The sequence below is a fragment of the Corvus moneduloides genome, chromosome 5 (genome assembly GCF_009650955.1).
Source record: "Corvus moneduloides isolate bCorMon1 chromosome 5, bCorMon1.pri, whole genome shotgun sequence".
NCBI lineage: Eukaryota > Metazoa > Chordata > Aves > Passeriformes > Corvidae > Corvus > Corvus moneduloides.
In genome coordinates, this window is record NC_045480.1 from 46,737,479 (window position 1) to 46,757,498 (window position 20,020).

A 20,020-nucleotide genomic window follows, 5' to 3' on the forward strand; every position below is an offset into this window, starting at 1 on the left:
ATGGAAGTGGAGGACTGCTGATGCGTTGGAGCCATAGAAATGAATTTAATATACATAGCAAATCCTCCAGAGCAGCCTGTGGCTGGCTAACATGAACTTACTGTTGCCAGGTCTAGCGGTGTCTGACCCTCTTGGTTCTTCATAGTTGGATCTGCTCCATGAGCTAACAGCAGAGCACAGAGCTGTGTCCTTCCTTTTTGTGCAGCTTCATGCAAAGGTGTGAATGCCCATTTATCTGTTGCATTTACACATGTATTATATTTGATCAACAGTGCTGCTATATCCACATGCTGGAAAACACAAGAACATCTCAATCAACATGCCACTGGTAAAACATATATTCCTTTTTCATGTTGGAAGTAATGGTGCCTAGAGACTCTTGTGGTTTCTCTCCTCTGTAACTCATTCTGCCTCCTGTGTCACAGGAGCAGCACACTTCTCCAGGTACCAATTTATACTGCAGCTCCACAGTCATCTGTGTCTGTGCACTACCAGATCACTCACCAGCACATGAAGAATTGGGATCAGGCACAGAGTCAGATTTCTGTCGAATCACCCCAAGTACATAGCATGAAGTTTGTGCCAGCTGCAGGAGCAGACATGATACTTAACCCTGAATAAAAAAATTATTTGTGGACAACTTTGAACTGGCAAATTTACAGAGCTGCAACTTTTGTGGCACAATACTAGAAGCTCTGAAGATCATGGTGGTGTGCTACTGAGCCACCCCTGTCTGTACACAAAAGTCTTTGTTGTACTTTCTTTCTTGCAAGACTTTGAACTCATCTGTGGCAGAACAGATCTGTTCTATCTTCAACCATATTTTATGAGAACTGTAATTGATAAAACATGAGTGTTACAAGGGACAACTGTTTTACATGGGTTATAAAAGTAATGAACTTATAACCCCATGTTTCCATCAATATCCTGGCCTTGAAGTCTCCCAAGTAAAAATACGAGAAAACTGACAAATGAAATCTTTGCCTGTCTCTAACCAGCAGATCTTTTTTGTGCAAAACAGCAAAGAAAAAAAACCAGGTAGTAAAAATGAGTGGGTAGGAGCATGAAACACTGAGATTGTAAGCAGAAGCACAAAGACTTGCCAATGGATTGCCTTTTTCCCCTCAATGGCAATTAAGTGACTCTTTGCAGCTCTCATAAAACAGCTTGGTCTCTGAACAAGTGTGATGTGAAAATACTGCCAACTTTATTTTTCCTCTCTGCCAAACTTTTAAAGCAATTGCTGTTCCTGTGATTTTTCTGCCACAGAAAGCCCTATTGAGGGACACACGGCATGAAGTGCTGGGTGGGAGAACTGAAGAAACTTTTGTGAGGAAAAGGCAGAGCCTGTGAAACTTGCCAGCTATGAACTTGTGAAACCAGTACTCATCTCCTCTCTACCTCCCATCACAGACATCTGAACAGGCTGATGACAGCTCAGAGAGAAGTGTGGGATGCCAGGAAAGGTATACAGCAACTCTTAACTAAATAAGCTGATGGAAAAGCACCAAACACTGCCTTTTTAATGTTTCCTAGAGAAAGCAAGGCAATCAGGTTAGCTTGGCATTATGATTTTTAGAAATGGTAACTGGCTAAAATCAATCTCTGACACTTCTCTATGCCAATAAGAAATGCTCTGACTTTGTGTAAAATGTATGTTTTGGTTTCTCATGCCAAAGAACAAGAACACAGTATTTCCAACAGACTTTATATCTTAGCAACATCCTGGGAATTAATGCTTATGGCAGATGCTGATACACAATATTGCTTGGTATTAGGACCCTGTATCATAAAAGAATTCTTTGTTGCATTTCTAATCTTTCATCGGGATTTGAGGCTTTTTGCTCTTTGGGACACTGGGATCCCAGAGTGATGTAAAGAACCAATACAAATGGTGTAGATTGAGTTCCACTGATGCTCTTTTAAAAAACAAGGTGAATGCTGCACATTTTATTTCATTTGCTCTCAAACAAAAGCAATCATGGCTCTATTATGGTCACCTCTCCCAGATTTTTCTGTATTTGTGCCAGGGCCAGGTAAGTAACAGACAAAGCATATCATGAGACCATCAAACCCATTACTTCATGAGCTTCATATCCTCTGTCTGACTGTAAGCACAGTGCTAGGAGCTTCTCAAGCACTGTCTCTGTACAATTATTTACAAGAGATTTCTTTCTCACCCAGTCCACAACTAACAACTGCTTATAAGCAATCTATTAGGCATCTGTGCAACTGGTACACAGATGCTTACTCCTATATGGAGGAAGGAGGGCCTGCCTCATACAAAATGGTTTGAATCTGCCACTGCATGCACCCCCCCTGCAGGACAACCACATTACAAACTCAGTAGTCCTTCAACACTTCAGCTCTAGCAATAGATTCCCAGCAAACACCAGCTGTAACACACCTCCACTTCGCTGTCATCGTCTGCACACAATCCCATGGTATTTTTCTCTTCCTTCCATCTAAGTCTTTCAGAGACAACTTAAGGTCTTTTCTGTTTCAAATGTCACCCCAAACTTAACACTGTTCAATCCTGTGCATCTGCTTGCCTACATAAAAGCTACATTGTAGTGATCTTTCTGAACTGCAGCATTTAACTGCTACCGCACACCTGAATGTGTGTCCTACTGAATGTATAGGACTGCAAACAGGACTCAAAACAGTAACTTAACCCAACAAATATTTCATGCTATCAAAACCAGAACTATGTTCACAGCCAAACAGCTGCAAAGTAACTGGCTTTGGATATGATTTTAATGAGTCCCCTGCTGTTCTACTCATGGCAAGACTGCCTGCACCTACCCCATAGGATGCTGCATTGTGTAGGGGGATTAATCCTCCTTTGTCCTGGGCATTAACATCAGCACCATGCTCAAGAAGGTATTCAGCTACTTCCAAATTGTTGTAACCAGCTGTAGAAAAAGCACAGGAAAAGAAATTCAGTGTTAGGAGAGCTAAACTAAAGAAAAATATTAAACAGAAAAGCTAAGGCAATTTTTCAACTGCAAAAGTTCCTCTTCCCTAGTAATTGTATCAGCTCCTGAAATACGGGTGCCATAGTTAACTCTTTGTACAGGACAATTCTCTGTGAAACTCTTCTTATACCAATCCTGATTTTGGCAAATTACATCTGTAGACCTACCATAAATATGCAAGCCTTTAAAACCTGGCGTGCTACCCACCTGCAAGATGCAGCGGTGTTGAATTTCTTCCCTGGGTGTCTCTGCAATTGATATTTTCTTGAGTACACAGCTTCTGCACACGTGCCAGGCACCCCTTCTTGGCAGCATCTAGCAAGGCAGCATCTCCTCGCAGTAAGTCCTGGATATCTGTGTCCCCTTCTTTCACCAAATCTAGAGGAGTGTTCCCATCTCGATTCTTTTTTGTTGGATCAGCTCCATGCTGCAAAGAGCAAAGCGGAACGCTACTGTCACAATCGTGTGCAGAGCAGTGCATGAAGTGTGTCACTATTTTGTGAAACAAGATGGGACTTTGCTGACCTATCATAATGAAATAATAATTGTATAGGCACATGAAAATAAATCCAGAAGGCTGAGGCCTAAAAGCACTAGTCAGAAAGACAGCTGTGTGAATCTCAACTCCACAGGCAAGAACGGCAGCCCTCTCCATGAGCTGTCCCTGCTCTATTTGCAACTGAAGTATGTTCAGGAGCATTTCCTGCATATAGCTATTTCTTACTGCCACAGCAGTGTGAAAGGAAAGCCAACTGCAAGTACCCTGCTGCCAGTCCTCCTCTTCTCCTGAAAACTGGCAGGAATCAAATGGCTGGAGGAGGTATTTCCTGAGCACAACCTTCTGAGCTAGCAAAGCCAGGCTCTGAATTTTACTAAATGTCATCCTGATATGGAAAGGCACTTGTTTCAGAAGGGAACTAGAAAAGTACTCTTCTCTATACTTCCCAATAGATAACAGCACCATCTTAAGCAGTTTACAGGTCTTTGAAAAAGTGAAAAAAAATTTGGTGGACAAGTGGAGTTGGATGCTTGCTGGTAAAACATGCAGACCAGGCAGTGATAAGAACACAGTACTGGAGCACAGGGGATGAGAAGGAGAACATACAACTATGTAGAGCATATGGTGTGAGTCACATCCACATTCAGTTTTGTGGGAGGACAGCTCCTTCCCTATTCCCTCTCAACAGCAATGGGAAAAAAACAAAGATAGATAAAGCAGAGGCAGCTGCTGGCACCATAGTTCTCTGGCTGACTTCTTCAGAATAGTCAAACACAGTGGTCCAATCCCTGCCAGCAAGCCCACCCTGCCATTTCCCACTGGACGTGCTGGCATAGCTGGTGCACAGCTAGTGTGAGCCATGGGGAATGAGATGGGGATGGGGAGAACAGAGGGAATTAACTGTATTTGGAAGCAACACAACTGTGTTCATGGTGTAAAGGATAAAGAGCAAGGGACAGAAAGGAACAGAGTATTGATTACACAGAACCAGTTCCACATCTGTGGTTCTCTCAGGAAGAGAGCATTCTTCGCACAAAGTTTTTTAGACTGCAATGACTTCTCCAAGATATGACCTGAAATCCCTTATTTTAAAGCTCATCAGAATTGAAACTATTCAAATATGCTCCAGAATAAATATCTGAATGAAGAGGCAGTGTCTTCTGAGACCCCTTCCAAGGCATAGAAACAAATGAAGGTGGTAATTTCAAAGAAAGGTGACAAAAAAAGACAGTGTCTCCAAAATGCCTGTTTATTTTTGTTTCCTTCTTCAAGCAGAGCAGGAGAGAAGGAGCAGACATCCGGAGGAGTCAAGCTCAACATCCACAACTCAGCAGAACTGACAGCACTGCCAGCAGGCATAGGAGACACAGCAGGAGAAACCCTGAGTAAACTGCAGTGCGAGCACATACCCACAGACACCCAGAGACTTCACAGCTGTGGGCATATTTAGCTCTTGTGCAAGAGTGATTTTTAAAAAAAAAATTTCAGCACTTTTCTATTTCCCATTATACATCCATTCAGGATCCTCTGAAGACAAAATATGGCTAAATTCCTGTGGAATTATCAGAAAAGGCCAGAGACCTGTGTCTATAATGCAACACTGTGCTTGAGAGATTATGAGTGTTCCTACAGCTTGAGCTAACATCTCTATTAGGTTGTTACTTCCAGGCCACCACCATGCCTACTCCACAGACATCTCTTAATATCTCCTGGTTTCTGCTGTAGATGTGGTTCAAACTATCATGCTTCTCTCTCTGACTGCTTTTTTGGTAATCAAGTGAAATTAATTAATGATATAGGAGGGAAGTATTGGGGCTTTGCAGCAGCAAATGAAAAGTGGTTGGGGAAGATCCTCATTATTTTAAGACTATCCATATTCTGACTTTCTCCTATTTTAAATGTCGTGCTTCAGAGAGACATTAGTAGGCAAGGCTGAAAGAGGAAATAGGATTGGCAAGAAATTCTACTCTAGCACCCCTTTTCACCCTCCCAGGGCAGGATCTGACTTTATGTTAAGAAGTTTCTCAAACTCATTTTTCTCACTGGAAACATCTTTGCATTACCTCATGCTTTTTACAGGTTCTTCCTGTAAGTACAATGAATATTTATACCACCATATATTAACATGCATTTCCTCCAGGAGCTTGATATTAACATAACAGTTTTAAATTTCTCTCATACCAAACAGCACTTAGGACCCACCCTCAGTTATTACTCTGTAACACACTCTTCCATAAGTATTAACAAAATTTACTTAAATGCAGTAACTGTTTCAGAAACGGATGGATAGGACAAGGTAGGGAGTTCTGATTTTTACACTAATTCAGCTGGTTTTTCCAGTTTCAGAGTCCTGTCGACTCAGCTAACAGTATTAATACACGTGCTGGAAACTGTACTTGTACTGATGATTCTTTTTAAATCAATGATATTACACAAGAAACCATCTGAAAATTGCAAGATGAAAATTGATTCAAAGATACCACAAAGAATTCACTGAATGCAATTAATTGCATTAATTAGTCTTCAGAAAAAATAAATATATATGCATTTAAAGACACATCTGAGAACTCCAGCACATACTTTTAAAAGCAGTTTGCAGATTTCATATTTTCCTTTTGCGGCTGCTTCATGTAGAGGAGTGAATTTCCACAGGTCTGCCACGTTGACAGAAGCACCATGCCTCACTAAGAGTTCAGCCACTTCGTAGTGTCCATAAGAACAGGCATTGTGCAGGGGCACTAAGCCACTAATCAAAGAGAAAGCATTAATAGCTAGAGAATAAAATCCTATATGCAATCAGTAGATAAAACTCCCACTTTCACCAGACATTATTGTTATCTTTCAGTCTTTCCAGTTTTCATGGCTTTATTTCTCTCTATTAAATTAAACTTAAAACTTAAATTAAAACTTAATTATCCTTCTTCAGTTCTCATCCACAAGACTTTTAAATACTTAGAAAGCCCCAATGTTACAGCTTCCACAAGCAACTTCAATGATGTTAATAACAGACAAGAACTAAATTGCAAGACTCACTGTTGTTCTGAGTCTGGATATTTGAGTGTAAATTTCAAGAAAGACATAACACTATTATATTGTGTTTGAAGTACAGTTATTAGTAAGTACTGCACATCTGACAGATACAGAAGGATACCCAAACATTTCTTCCAGGGTAAGCCTGAAAACCCAGTATTGGAAATTAATTATCCCCCACCCTGAACTAATATACTGGAGTAAAAGAGCAAACATAATCATGCTGCTTCACAATTAAGGCAAAAACCTGTAAATGGTTAATACAATTTAACTGAATATTAACTGAAAAAATAACTAACTTAATAATAAAAGCTAACAGAATTAGAAAAATGACCACAGATAACCCTGGTATTTTACCCTATTTTATTCAAAACTAATGTTAGATCACCTAAGACAAGTTAAAGGCTGCTTTCAAGCAAAAGTCTCCAAAATGGGCAAAAAGGAGAAAAGAAGTGTCATGTATTACAGTGCCAGGTATATACTTAATAATGGCTTTTCCAGAAAGCAAAGTATGCTGTAATGGTCTATAAATCTCCCTACAGCACAGGAACAACGCAGAACAAGAAGGAAAGAGAAAAATCCTCAAGAGAAAAACACAATGGTCACTGAAATCTGAAGCAAAATGAATAGGTGGGATATAAGTCTCACACTAATAGAGAACAGCAGGACATATCATGGAATGAAATGTACCCTTTATCTTTGGCATGCACATCTGCTCCATGGTGCAAGAGGTACTCCACCACTGATACGCGGTTATACCCTGCAGCAAAGTGCAGTGGTGTTGAATGACGGCCTTCCAGATCTCTGCAATTCACATTCTGAGGGCTGCAAAGTTGCTGTGAAGACAAGAGAACCCAAAATCTAGTACAAAACTAAAACTAACGAATAAAAAACTCCACAAAACCAAACAGCAACAACAAAACATGAAACAAACCCAAAAGAAAAAAACTAAACTACCACCTCCAAAGACCCCAACACAAAATTTGATCCCCTTATTATATTATACAAATTTTTTGAAGTACTAGGAAATTTCTTTCCACTTATGCAAAGTTAAAAAAAAAGCAGCTCTAAATTTATAGCTGAAAGTACTTCTTTAACAAACAAGAATTAAATGATGGGAGCAGTGTGAAGATGTTCCTAATGTATTAGAAAGGGTGAACCTCTACATCATCAAGTCCCAGGTTCAAGGCCATGTAACTTTCTCCAGATATATTGCCATTTCCGGCTTATATTGCCTTCAGAGAACTAGAAATATTTAACTTAGCAGTCAAAGGAGCTGCTGGTGCACAAAACTGCTGCTGTTTGAATACTAATATATATCATGTTGAAGTTCAAGGTGGTATGCATATCTGCATATCTGCAGGCTGTTTTGTCCACAGACCAAGTAACAAAAAAATGATCAAACCTTCCTGTGATGTTGGGATTCCATGGCCTGACCCTTCACCTTCAGATTAAGGATGGTTTAAAATATGAAGTCTGTTACCTATTAACAGTGTTTGCTTGCCATCTGATTGAATCATGCACCTGAGGGCTTGTTTCTACTAAACTGTGATTCTGAGAACCACAGGGTCTGCTTCAAAGAATTATGGGTACATCTGAGTCCATTGAAGACATGACTGTGTGAAGGACTGGCAGAATAAATAAGCAGAAACTCAAGAGAAACACACCTCAGTACATCTTAATGCACTGCTTTCTAGAAGGAAAAAAAGAAAGATCCACTCCTTCCCATTTTTTATGATTTACCATCCATTGGGCACTGCTTCCACAACTCATGTAGCAGAGGTTTCCACAAGCCTTGCATAGCAATGCAAAGTAGAAAATTCACATGAACTGTTCAAACCTACCTTCACAGTTTCCAAGTCTCCAGCTTTGGACGCTTCTAACAACCGATAATCCACATCGGATGTGCGCACAGGTGTACTTTCTACATAGGGAAAAAGATGCTTTAGGATACTTAAGTTCTATTAACTTGTGCTCACCATATTTTCCAAAGCTGGGGGGTGAACTTTGTCTGTTGTTACTCGCAAAAATGCAGCTCGGGTTGTGATGTTCAAGTTCATATTGCCAAAATGGCTGAATAAGGAGCTTTAGTGTCAGAGCAAATCAGTCAGATTTTGACTCTAGAGCTGACATTATTCTGCCAACATTCTTCTCTCTCAATCCACGTACACACACTCATGTGCACATTTTAACAGGTAACGGTACCCACGTAACCAGCTACATCTCAGGAGTACACTTCAAAACTGTCTTTCCTTGCACTGCTGTAAAATGCTTTTTCTTAGTTTTGTCCTGTTTTAAGGTAATATTGTTGAAACACTAGAGGAAACGGAGTTTCTAGCTACCATGGGTCTTCTCATCTATCTGGATATCAGCCTTTGTTTGACTACCTGCACACCTCACTGTAACGTGAGTTACTTGCTCTGTAGTAGCTACTGATGCAATTATTCTTCTCTGTACTTGCAAAAATTCAAATGTAACGTGGGTAAGAGGATGCAAACCCTTAAGCACTTACGTGAAAAATAGTGGCACCCTCTTCAAACATCTATTCATCTTTTTAATGCAAGACATAAACAAATTGTTACCTAAGCAGTATCCAGAGCACTTTCACAATAAAATCTTTCTCTGCTGCACAGAGATTTGAAGTAGAAGTTCAAACAGTTTAGCAACTATCAGTGTTTTTCTGCCAGTAACACTCTGCTTGTGACTGCTAAAGTATGAAGTACCTAACAGGTTGCCTGATGGAGGGAAAAAGGTTTCTTACGTGCTCAGCAATGTTCCAGCCCTGGAACTTGCTACCAAAAGAATCCCAAAACTCCGTAGGTGTGCCTTCCTACAATCTCCTTGTACAGCAGCATGCTCTAAATCTACAAGATGGTTATTTTCTTCCTGATTTGCACAAAATCCCTGAACTGAGCAGAGCTACTTATTTATTTTCTGACAAGTATCACGCAATATATACTGTAGTTGTGTGCACTTGATGACAGAGAGATGATAAAACTACTGCAAGTCTCTTGCACTGAAAAAGAAGTAAGATTCAAAGCTGTAAAGGGAGAAGCTGAAGTTCAAATACAAAAGCCTTTATTTTTACCCACCACTTAAGATCTGTTGCACTGCTTCATTTCCCATCTGTGCTGCTGTGAAGCCTTGCAAAGAGATGATGGAGGGATCAGAGCCGTAACTCAGCAACAGCCGGCAGGTTTGCAAGTGCCCTGCTAATGCAGCTCTGTGCAATGCTGTTTGACCAAGTGTGTCCAGTGCATTCATCTGAAAAAGCAGCAGCAACATAAAATAAAGCACTGTTGTAATTAAAAGGCTGCACCTGTCCCTGTCCTTAAAAAAGAAGAGCAGTAAGAATAATTTTCTGGCATACAAATTTACCTATCAATTCTTCTGCACTGCAATTAAACAAAACCAAATGACAAAATAGGCAAACACTCTAAAGGAAAAATAATTTACCATAGATGTTTTCCTGTCTTTTAACAACACAGGTTATTTGTTTGCATGGATAACAGACAACATAGGATCCCCAAAACCATACTTTAAATAGCGATCAAGCTTTTGAGAAATTTGATGAAGACCAACCTTGTGCAAGAAAAAACAAAACTATCACAGGAGGAGAAAGAGGTAACTTGATCTAAATTGTTACCAAACAATTCAAGGATGTTACAGCTTCAAGGAAATTACCATCTGTCATTGTCAGGAGAATTAACTCAACATTACCCACTACCAAGAATTAATGCAAAACAAAGATGTCAAATTAAGAATTCTGAAGGAAATGAAGGAGTGGGGGGAGGGGGGAAGTTGGATACAAACATTTCCTCCTCGCTTTTTGTGCCTTTACAGAAATGTTAAGTATACCTGGATATAATTCTTCTCAATACAAGGCTGTATAAACAGGCAAAATGGAGTATCATTTTCAAAGAGTATGACATAATGGAAACATATCTGTCTGTCAAGATCTAACAGAGCACCTAAATAACCAGAAGTATCTCCCCCAGTGCACTACCAAAGAAAGGAAGAGAATAATAGGGAGCTTCGAAAAGCGGAAAAACACCCCCATGAAAATAACCTTTCAAGAAGATACTCTGTACCCAGCAGTGATTCATGACAAATTTAAATGCAAATGCCCAACAGCTTTTTTACCACTTTATGAAATACAGAACTACTCGATATTCTCTGCAAGCAACTCGGAACCTGTTATCTCTTGCCAAGCCTACAGATTGCAGGCTGTGAACTGCATGCGTAATAAACTTTGTTACTGTATAAAACCCACCTTTTTACCTTCTCAAAATCTTTGTGGTGGCAGCAAACAAAGGTTTTACTTGCTGTTTCTCACCTAAAATGAAGCATGCAAATCCTACTACCTTTCCATGAAAACTAGTGAAAAAACATTTTGGGTAAGACACATACTCTATAACTCTATGAAATTTAACTATAACTAAATGAAATTAACTACGCAAAGATCTACTACCAGATAGGGTAAAAAAAATAAGTAAAAAACCTGCAATACAACAATATCAAGCCACAGGAAAGAACAAAGAACAACCAAATAAATACAGAGGAGTGTGATTCAGTATTGTCTGAAATTATTTTACAGACTGATAAAGAAGGAATTCCTCAGATCACAAACCTCTCTTGCAGCAAGATGGACAGGAAAATAGGCCTGCTTTCTTCTGTGTTCAGCCCATGCCACTCTAATAGGATTGCCCTAAAAGTTTTGTTTCAAATAAAAAACTTCCTGCTATCATAAATATTAACGAGATGCTGAATGTCCCAAGTCCACCATTTTGTTCAGATGATGATCCTCATCTGTTTCAGCACACTGGATACCTTTCACCACTGGTAACGCCACAGAGGTAAGCAGAACTCTGAGGTTACACACGTTTAGCAACGGTAAAGGCAGAATAAAACTAAATTGGTGGATTCTGAAAGTAGCTGATAACACTCCATTTATCCAAAAAAGAAAACCATAAGTAATGTATTCTTTACTACTAAATTGCTGTGTCAAACACACCTGTACTGAACAAACTGTAGAAGCAATAGTAGCAAGGCATTCATTGTGCACAATTCGATACTGACTATGTCTCTGGAAAAAATGTTAATATTCATTTGAAAAGAACACTGTCAGAGTCATCAGAGCCATCATCTCACATGTCTTATCCAGGTCTCCTTTCACCTCTAAATCATTATCTTTCCCAACAATCAATTCTTCTGGCAGAAGAACATCAGCCATTTGAAGAATGACCTGCTTTCTTCTGAGACAAAAAGGGCTGCAGCTGACAGAGGGATGCATCACCAAAAGCAGCTGCTCTTTCTTTCAGGAGCAGCACTAGGCTTTGCAGGGCAATTTCAGTGGGAGTATGTTCACTTTGGGGCAGATCTTCTCTCACCAATAATGCACCACTTCTCGAAAACCAACCAAAGAATGTACTCCACTAAGGATTAAAGCAAGAGGACTTACTTCCAAATGAAAATCAACTTAAGCACTACAAATGGAAATACAAAACTGAGATTAAAGTCTTACAAAAATCAGACCTGGTTGAGACATATGCCTGGGTTAAACAATGTTCAGTATCAAGTCCAAAAACAAGTGCCCTTTCAAATTCAAAGCTAAAGTCTAAACTCTGTTTGACAAAATGTGAAATATGCAAGGTGTACTGCCTTACTTGTGCACTGAGTAGCCAGGTTGTTCCAGCTGCACTTATTAAAAAAAGATAAATATAAATTTGGACTGCTTGATAAGCAGTCTGAAATTAGAAGCCTGTAGCTCTGAACTATCTTACAGCCAAGCTTTCTGCAAGGAGTTAAAAACAACAGGTTTGACAGCTTTTATTCCACAGCACACTGGCTCTGGATCCAATTTCTTCACCTTTTAGCATGAAAGCAGTCATTCCAATTTACATTGCTCAAAATGCAACGTAAAAGCAGAATATAGTTATCAACTGAAAAGAGTTTTTAAATAAGGGTTTTCAGAGAAAGATACTCTCCTATACAGTACTTCCCAATGCAGACTTCCTTCTTTTCTTTCTTCTGTCTCCTTTAATTGCCTTTTCCCCATCCTGAACAGACACAGCAGAGAAACGGAAACGGTCACGTATCATCAGACACTACTGAGATTTCCCCTTCCCTCACTGCTGCTCCCTTGGAGCAGTGTACACAGTTACAGCAATGCTCCCTTTGGCTGCCTGGCACTTGTGGCAGCTCAACAGCTCAACAGCTCAGATCTGTTCAGGAAGCATTTTTTGCAAGACTTCATAATCATACTGGCTTTCTATCAAGATCAAATGCCCTATATATCCTCCTACTCCTTGACAATACGAACAGCAGCACAAAAAGCAACAGCTTCCAAGCACTGCGATTTTCTCTGTGACATCTTTCTAAAATATGTACATTCTAAAAACCACATGTGAAACTTGTGCTCTGCCAGCAGTCCTGTATCACAGTATCCTGCCCTGCAATGCAAGTGTTCTAACTGCTCTCCTGCATTAATTCTGAAGACAAGCTTGCAGTATGTCTTGTGTCTTGTTGCCAAACAAGAAACAGGATAGGAGTGAAGAAGCACTGGTGACAATTTCAAGCTCAGTCAGCTGAAAAAAACAGAGAAAAAAGGGCCAGTTTCACTCTGAAAGCTCCTATAGGATCCAGTCAGATGTTACACAATTACCTCTTCTGCATAAAAGCTTACAATTAAGGTCAGGATGTTTGGATGTCTAAGCAGTGAGAAAAGTTGAACCACTCAATCCCAACAGATCACACAGTTCGTTATGTTGTTAACCCTCATAGTCTAAAATCTGCTGCATTTCTGAAAGGTAATTTAATTTTTCAATTCTGACAGTTTCCTGAGAAAATCATACCTCTGCCTGAAACGTTGGAAGTGAATGTGTTACACAACAAGGTTATTCAAAAACATTTTAGCTTGTTGGGTGGGTCTAGATAGATGGTGAACATTTGCAAATCCATGATCATGAAAGGCTGCCAACATGCTACTCTAATGCACGGAAATAACTCTATTATGCAAAGATGCATAAAGCAAGATCCTCCCAGCAGAGCAGAATGAAGTAGTTTCTGCTACCATCAAAAGAGGGACACTATCTCTCTGACATGACCTTACCAAGGTTCATTTTCTCTTGCAGAAGAATAGCTTCAACAGTATTCTTTAGAGGCATATCACAATTAAAGAGCATTCATGACATCTCTGCATTTGCCCAAGATACCAGTGAACTTGCACGCTTGCAGGTCTTTCTTTCCAACAATCCTTCCAGTTCAGAAAATACTCTAGTCCTTTACTTCTGCACTGCTAAAAAGCTGAATGTCTTTCTGAACACACTAATTTCCCATGTGCCTGTAAAATCGGACAAGAACTTAGTCATATGAAATATTCAACGATCTAGAAATACAAAAAACCAGGATGAAACTCACTTTTTCACTAGTTCATCACCTTTGAATTATTTTTTATACTAAAGATTTTGATCATCTTCAAAGATAAAATCATGGCATTTGAAGATTTGATCATGGGTCTAATAAAAATTGTTTATGTTTGAGGATTCCTTGAAGATGCTCTGCTTTTATTTTTCATACGGTACTTTGAGAATATTCAACATCAAATAAGGAGTGGTGTGAAATGCTGTCTCACACTGTAAGGCAGGCAAACAAGGAAAAACTGGCATTTAAAACCACAAATATTTATGATCAACATTCTTGAAGAAAATTCTAAGAAATCCCAGGTTTCTCACCTGTTCCTTAAATTGACAGTCAACTTCTGCAAACTCAAGTACCAAGCTAATGAAAACACCTTCCATGGAATGTGTGTTGCTTAGACATAACACATTGATGTGCAACTGATGTGCACAAGGACTTCTTCATAGTTCAGATTAAGAACCTAGTCTGTGCTATCAGTAAGGGCCAGCAAGACACATCAAAATAAGCAATCTATGGTTAATTGCTTGCCAATAGGTTAATTCTTGCCAATACAAATCACAGAATATCCTGAGTTGGAAGGGACCCATCAGGATCATTGATGGGTCCTGTCTGCACAGGACACCCCAAGAGTCACACCACGTGCCTCAGAGTGTTGTCCAAGAGCTTCTTGAACTGTCAGGCTTGGAGCTGTGACCACTTCCCAGGGAGCCTATTCCAATGCCCAGCCACTCTCCAGGTGAAAAACCTCTTCCTGATATCCAACCTAAACCTCCCCTGACACAGCTTCAGGCCATTCCCCTGAGTCCTGTCACTGGGCACCACAGAGGAGAGATTGACGTTCTCAGATGTTCTTTCTGTAAAATAAGTCTCAATCAAGCACATGTTATTCAAGCAGTCCTTCACTGTTCATTATCATCTAACATACTTCAAGTAGCAAATTTACACAGTGATAACATTATGGATAACTGAATCCAGCTCCAAGACCACAAACCATCTCTTGTTCATCCCAAATTCCCTAGCCTTTTCATAGAACAAGAAATTGCTACACATACATACTTCACTGTAGCTCACTTTTGCTGTCTGACACAGCTGCTCCTGATGAAAACAGAAGAATTTCCTATAAAATGCTAAAACAATCACAAATTATTTTCAACCTACAGAACTTTATATGACCTTGTCTCCTAATGCTATTGTTGCTGGTTATTTTGTGGATCAGTTGTCTGCCTTTTGTAATGGAATTTCAGAAGAAGAAAGTTCTACTTTCTTTGAAGCCCTAATTATGCATCTTTTTCAAATTGCTACTCTCTCAGTAATCACTCGTGGTTTCCAGAAGGGAGATTAAAGCTGACTTTAACAGTACCTCTCCTTTGACAGAAGAAATGGCTGCAAAGTGAAAAAAACCCTACATGGTAGGTGTCATCCATACACACTTCAGTGAGCATTTTATACGAGATCAGAGTGGGAAGTTTTTATTTTATTTTCTTTTGAAAAAATAGAGATTGGTTGAAGAATTGAACATTTTGAAAAGGGGAAGGCTGCTTGGTGGCTGGTTGCGGGATAATTTTGTTTTACTATTTGCATTAATGATCTCGGCACAGGAGAATTGTGCTGAAGGGCACAAATACAAAATGTTAGCAAAATCAAGATTCTCTGAGCACTGCAAGATTACAGGAAGGATCTGAGTACTACTGTCTCATATCTATTAAAAAGGTAAATATGATCCCAGTATGCATCAGTCAGGAACTCACAACAGAGGAAGTACCATCATGGAAGGCAGTGGGGGAATGAATTCTATTCTTGTTGCCTGAACTCCAAGATTTCCTCTGGTGCTAGTAAAGAGAAGGGATTATAAGGATGAATGGGAAAAGGCAACGTTCCCTTATGAAGGAAGATCACGTATTTGAGGCTTTTAGCCTACCAAAACAAAGGCTAAGAAGAATCAGTTTGTTCACTGCCAATACCTCAGCGAAGGTGGTGAAGGAAGCATCAAATAAGAAGAGAGGTATTTAAAAAGCAGGAGGGTGCAGCTCAAAGAACAAACAGATCTTCACTGTGAGGCTGCTATTGAAGGGGGACTAGATTCGCCAGCTCACAAGAACCCTCTCTTGTAAAGAATAGAACCAGACACAATCAAAGAGCTTAGTATATCTGATTACATCTTACACAGGAACTAAAATTCAAGATACAAAAAGAGAAAACACGATGGAAAAACTTCCAAAAATACAACAAAAGAAAAACATCAAAACCTGTATCACGCTTCAGGAATGAAAGCTGCCATGTCACAACAATCAAAAACAAAGAGATACCAATGTCAAGAGTATCTGATGAACCGAATGCCTACAGTCAAAGCATGAGCAAGAGGTCAAATGATAACATATAAGCAAGACAAACATTTTAGAGTGATTTAATATGCCTAGTTAACTAATTAATACTCTTGAGCATATCCCATCTGGGAACTTCAAAGTGCCTCATAAAGCCTTAGTGATCTACCTCTCATTAAAAATTATGGTTGCATTATTTACTGTTTTACAGCTAAGAAACTTTGGACACTGATCCACTGCAGTATGGAAATGTGTACTTAATATTAACTTTGATTGGTCTCCTGCCATGCACTTAAGTGCTTTGCTAGATCATAAATGTGAATGGCCTATCCTCAGAATAACATAGGATATGGGATATGAATGAAGAATGAGGTTTAGTGATCACTATGTACGTCTATTTACATACTGCCGATGGAATAAACAACAGAACACACCACTCAGCGTCGTTCTGTAGATAACTGTGGACCACTTACCACCATTAGCCCACAAGTGACTCATGGATTATGATTTAGGAACCCCTGCTTCAGGATGTAAAAGAGTTACAAGCTATCATCAGAACATGCTACTGACAAAAACAAAATGGGTCCATTCTAGTAAGGATGTCATCTTTGAGCTTACTCTTTACTTGACCACAAATGAGCTAGATTTTCAAGGGAGCTCTAATTTAAATACCGAGAGTACAGCAGCAGCACACAGACACTCCTTGTATTTCAAAGCAGGCAGTGCTTTGGTATCAGTGCATTTGAAACTCCAGCATGTCCTGTTCAGTGCCTAACCAAATACCATCAGTACTGAATTCCTGTGCAAAAGTAGATCCATAAAAGTTATGAGGTATCTACTCCTATGACAAAATGAATTTTTTTTTACTTTCAGTGCATAGGTATGCTACTAAGAGTGAATCTGGGAAAATAATAATGAATATTTTTAATGACTATAACCAAGACCTTTGGCCCTGCTTTCCCCCTTGGAAAAAACCTGGTAGTCACCACTGCAGGAGGACTCTCAAATACGATAAACTCCGCCGTGGTATTGTTGTTAAGCTATTTTATTATGCCATTAAAGTACTGTGGAAGTGAATCAGAAATCTGGCAGTAAGCTCTCATACAGGCTCATAAATTAAAATTAATAGTTTCAAACTAAAAACACTTAACTATGCATACAACTACATTGCTCATACCTCCTATCATGGCAAGAGTGACACTTGATCGTTATTACAGGCAATAACATAATATAACAGGTAACAATGCTTTCTTCATTTCTAGCTCCCTGAACGAAGAGGAAGACTCAAAAAGAGTAATCTGAGCCCCACTCAATGCAAAAATAAGGAGATCTTTAATATTTTAGCCAATGTAAAGAAAGTATCCATCAAGAAGAGTTTCTGAGAAAATTAAGTAGCAATGTATATCGCTACCATGAATGTTAAGTTTGCTGCTAAAACTTGTAGAAAGATCATTCAGAAACACTTCTGAAAGATAGTTAAACCACATTCTAAATAAAGTTAGTTATACCTTCCTCTGCCTTTAATAACTTGCTGAACAATGTGTTTCTAAGCAAGCTTCACCACAAGCTCACAAATTACTTAGGTCAGCACCTATCAATAGATAAAGGGCATGGCAGAACAATCTGACCAAGAGATTAAGAAGCAAGCAAGGGCTAAGGAATACTCAGCATTTGAATACTAAACTCAGTGTCAGTACCCTCAGCCATTTTTTTCAAGCCAACAAGATAAAGCAACACAAAGCACCTAGATAACCGCATTTATTAGAAATTAGTATCAATATTCATTAAAAATGAGTAAGCTGGACTCCTAAAGCCTGTATTTAGTTACTCGGAGAGAAGCAGCTTTCAAATGGGGTTCTTGAAGATCCTGTACTTATTTCAGATAAAACACACTTCAGTGTTAACACAAGCAGCAAAAGGCATACAGAATGAAAAACAATAACTATCATAAAAACTTCCATGGTACATAAAGGCATTCTTCTTGCCTTTTGTATTAAATAAAATACATGTAAGTATATTTACCTTTGCTCCATGTTTATGCAGAACTTCCATGACATCATTATGAGCTTTTTCAGCTGCAACATGTAACGGTGTCATGAAACTAGGGGGGGGGGGAAAAAGTGATGCATTAGTTTTACATTCCTAGTATGACAGAGGCTTTTGGAAAATTTAAAAATTTCAGAAACCTACTCTTTGTTTTTCTCATTTACATTTGCTCCTTTCCTGAGCAATAGTTCTGTAACTTGCTTCCTCTTCGGATGCACAGCAGCCACAGCACAGTGCTGCAAAAAAAGTAAATATAAAGCATATTTCAACTACACAGATGATAAAGGACTTTAAAGACACATTACTTCATCTCTTAATTATTCTGCTAAAATCAGACCACAAAATTTACAAACAATTCATCATACTGAACACAAAATACAGGTTAGTGATCAATGCTAAATTATTCTACTCACAAAAACAACTTTCATTTTAAAGCTATTTGTCACTTAGGAAAAAAGCAGTATGGTCCCAACTACACTAACCAGCTATCAGGACAAAGCTGACACAATGCATGAAGGAGGGTAAGACAAAGAGTTTGAAAGTGCCTAACTTTTTAAAGAGGGTCTCCAAAGGGGTCTGTAAGAATTCTGCTGCAACTGTCAGATTGACAGGAGTTGAATATCGCTTTGTTCCTTCTTCTGTTCCAGTGTGTACTGACCTTGTTAATGGGCATTTGTGTCATGCACCCAACTACAGATCATGTAATCAGCAAACGGGCAGTACATTTCTCTCAGAGTATCTTTTTTCCCATGCTAGGAGAAAGATACACCCTTCACACGGGGCTTCTCAATGCTCATGCCTGCCCTTGTGGGACCACACAGCCCCTTTTTAAGCGTAACTATTCTCCTAAATGTGGCTGGCATCTGCTGGTTTCTCAACAGTGGCCCTTTCGATGCATTCCTGAAGCCTGGAATTACCAGCATGGTTCCAGATAAGATTGAATACCCAGCTTTAGAATCAGTCCAGAAATGCTTATTTCAAGTTCGGATATCTCAAGATAGCACACTATGAGAAATAGGAGAAACTTTCGGATACTTCTGTTTATATGTTTACCCACATTTTAAACCAGTAACCCATAAAAGGTAGATAGTCTCCTGGAAGAGTTCTCTAACTTTCCAATAGCAAAACAATAGCCTTTACAATTACATACCCCAAACCCAAGGCTAATAGGTAGCACTAGTACAAATACCATCTTTTGCCCAGTTTCAGCCTTCATTATGAAGTAACTTTCACTCAAGCTTCCACTCTGCTGTTAGTCAGCAGGGCACATCCAAATTTTGCAAAGGCAAGGGTTGTAAGTAAATATTAAGATCGACTTTTGCTCTGAAGAATGGCAGCATTTTTAAGGCTTTGCAGATAATATCCTGTCTGTATTTCCTGCCAGTATGATAAACAAGCTCTAAAACACACAAATGCTGAAGTATCGCCAAACCTCAAAGCAACACTAAAAAAGCACTATGTCAGGTGCTTGCTTTGGCCTTTTGGCTAATAAAGCAGAGACCCAGTGGCCCATGGTAAATGTTATCAAGCTTAGGGCAGGAATGGATCAGTCGGATTACACATAACTCCCATCCTGGAAGCTAAGTCCTTCCACTTGGACTGGAGACGATTTGAAAATCTCACGTATGGCAGCCAAAAATTGAAAAATCACAGTCAAGCACTTAGTGAACAGTGAACCAAATACATTAATAGCGCTAAAATATCCCATTTGGTCCAGCTGTCTCTGC

At 39.3% G+C, this 20,020-nt stretch overlaps 1 protein-coding gene across 1 annotated transcript in view; it reads right to left on the minus strand.

Moving 5' to 3' along the window:
• Positions 1-20,020, minus strand: part of TNKS (tankyrase) — a 135,418-nt gene that overhangs the window by 16,085 nt on the left and 99,313 nt on the right. The window contains 9 exon segments of the mRNA XM_032107995.1: positions 102-290; positions 2,806-2,915; positions 3,186-3,405; positions 6,058-6,223; positions 7,198-7,343; positions 8,352-8,431; positions 9,600-9,771; positions 18,270-18,348; positions 18,438-18,529. Coding sequence (XP_031963886.1) covers positions 102-290; positions 2,806-2,915; positions 3,186-3,405; positions 6,058-6,223; positions 7,198-7,343; positions 8,352-8,431; positions 9,600-9,771; positions 18,270-18,348; positions 18,438-18,529 — 1,254 coding nt within the window.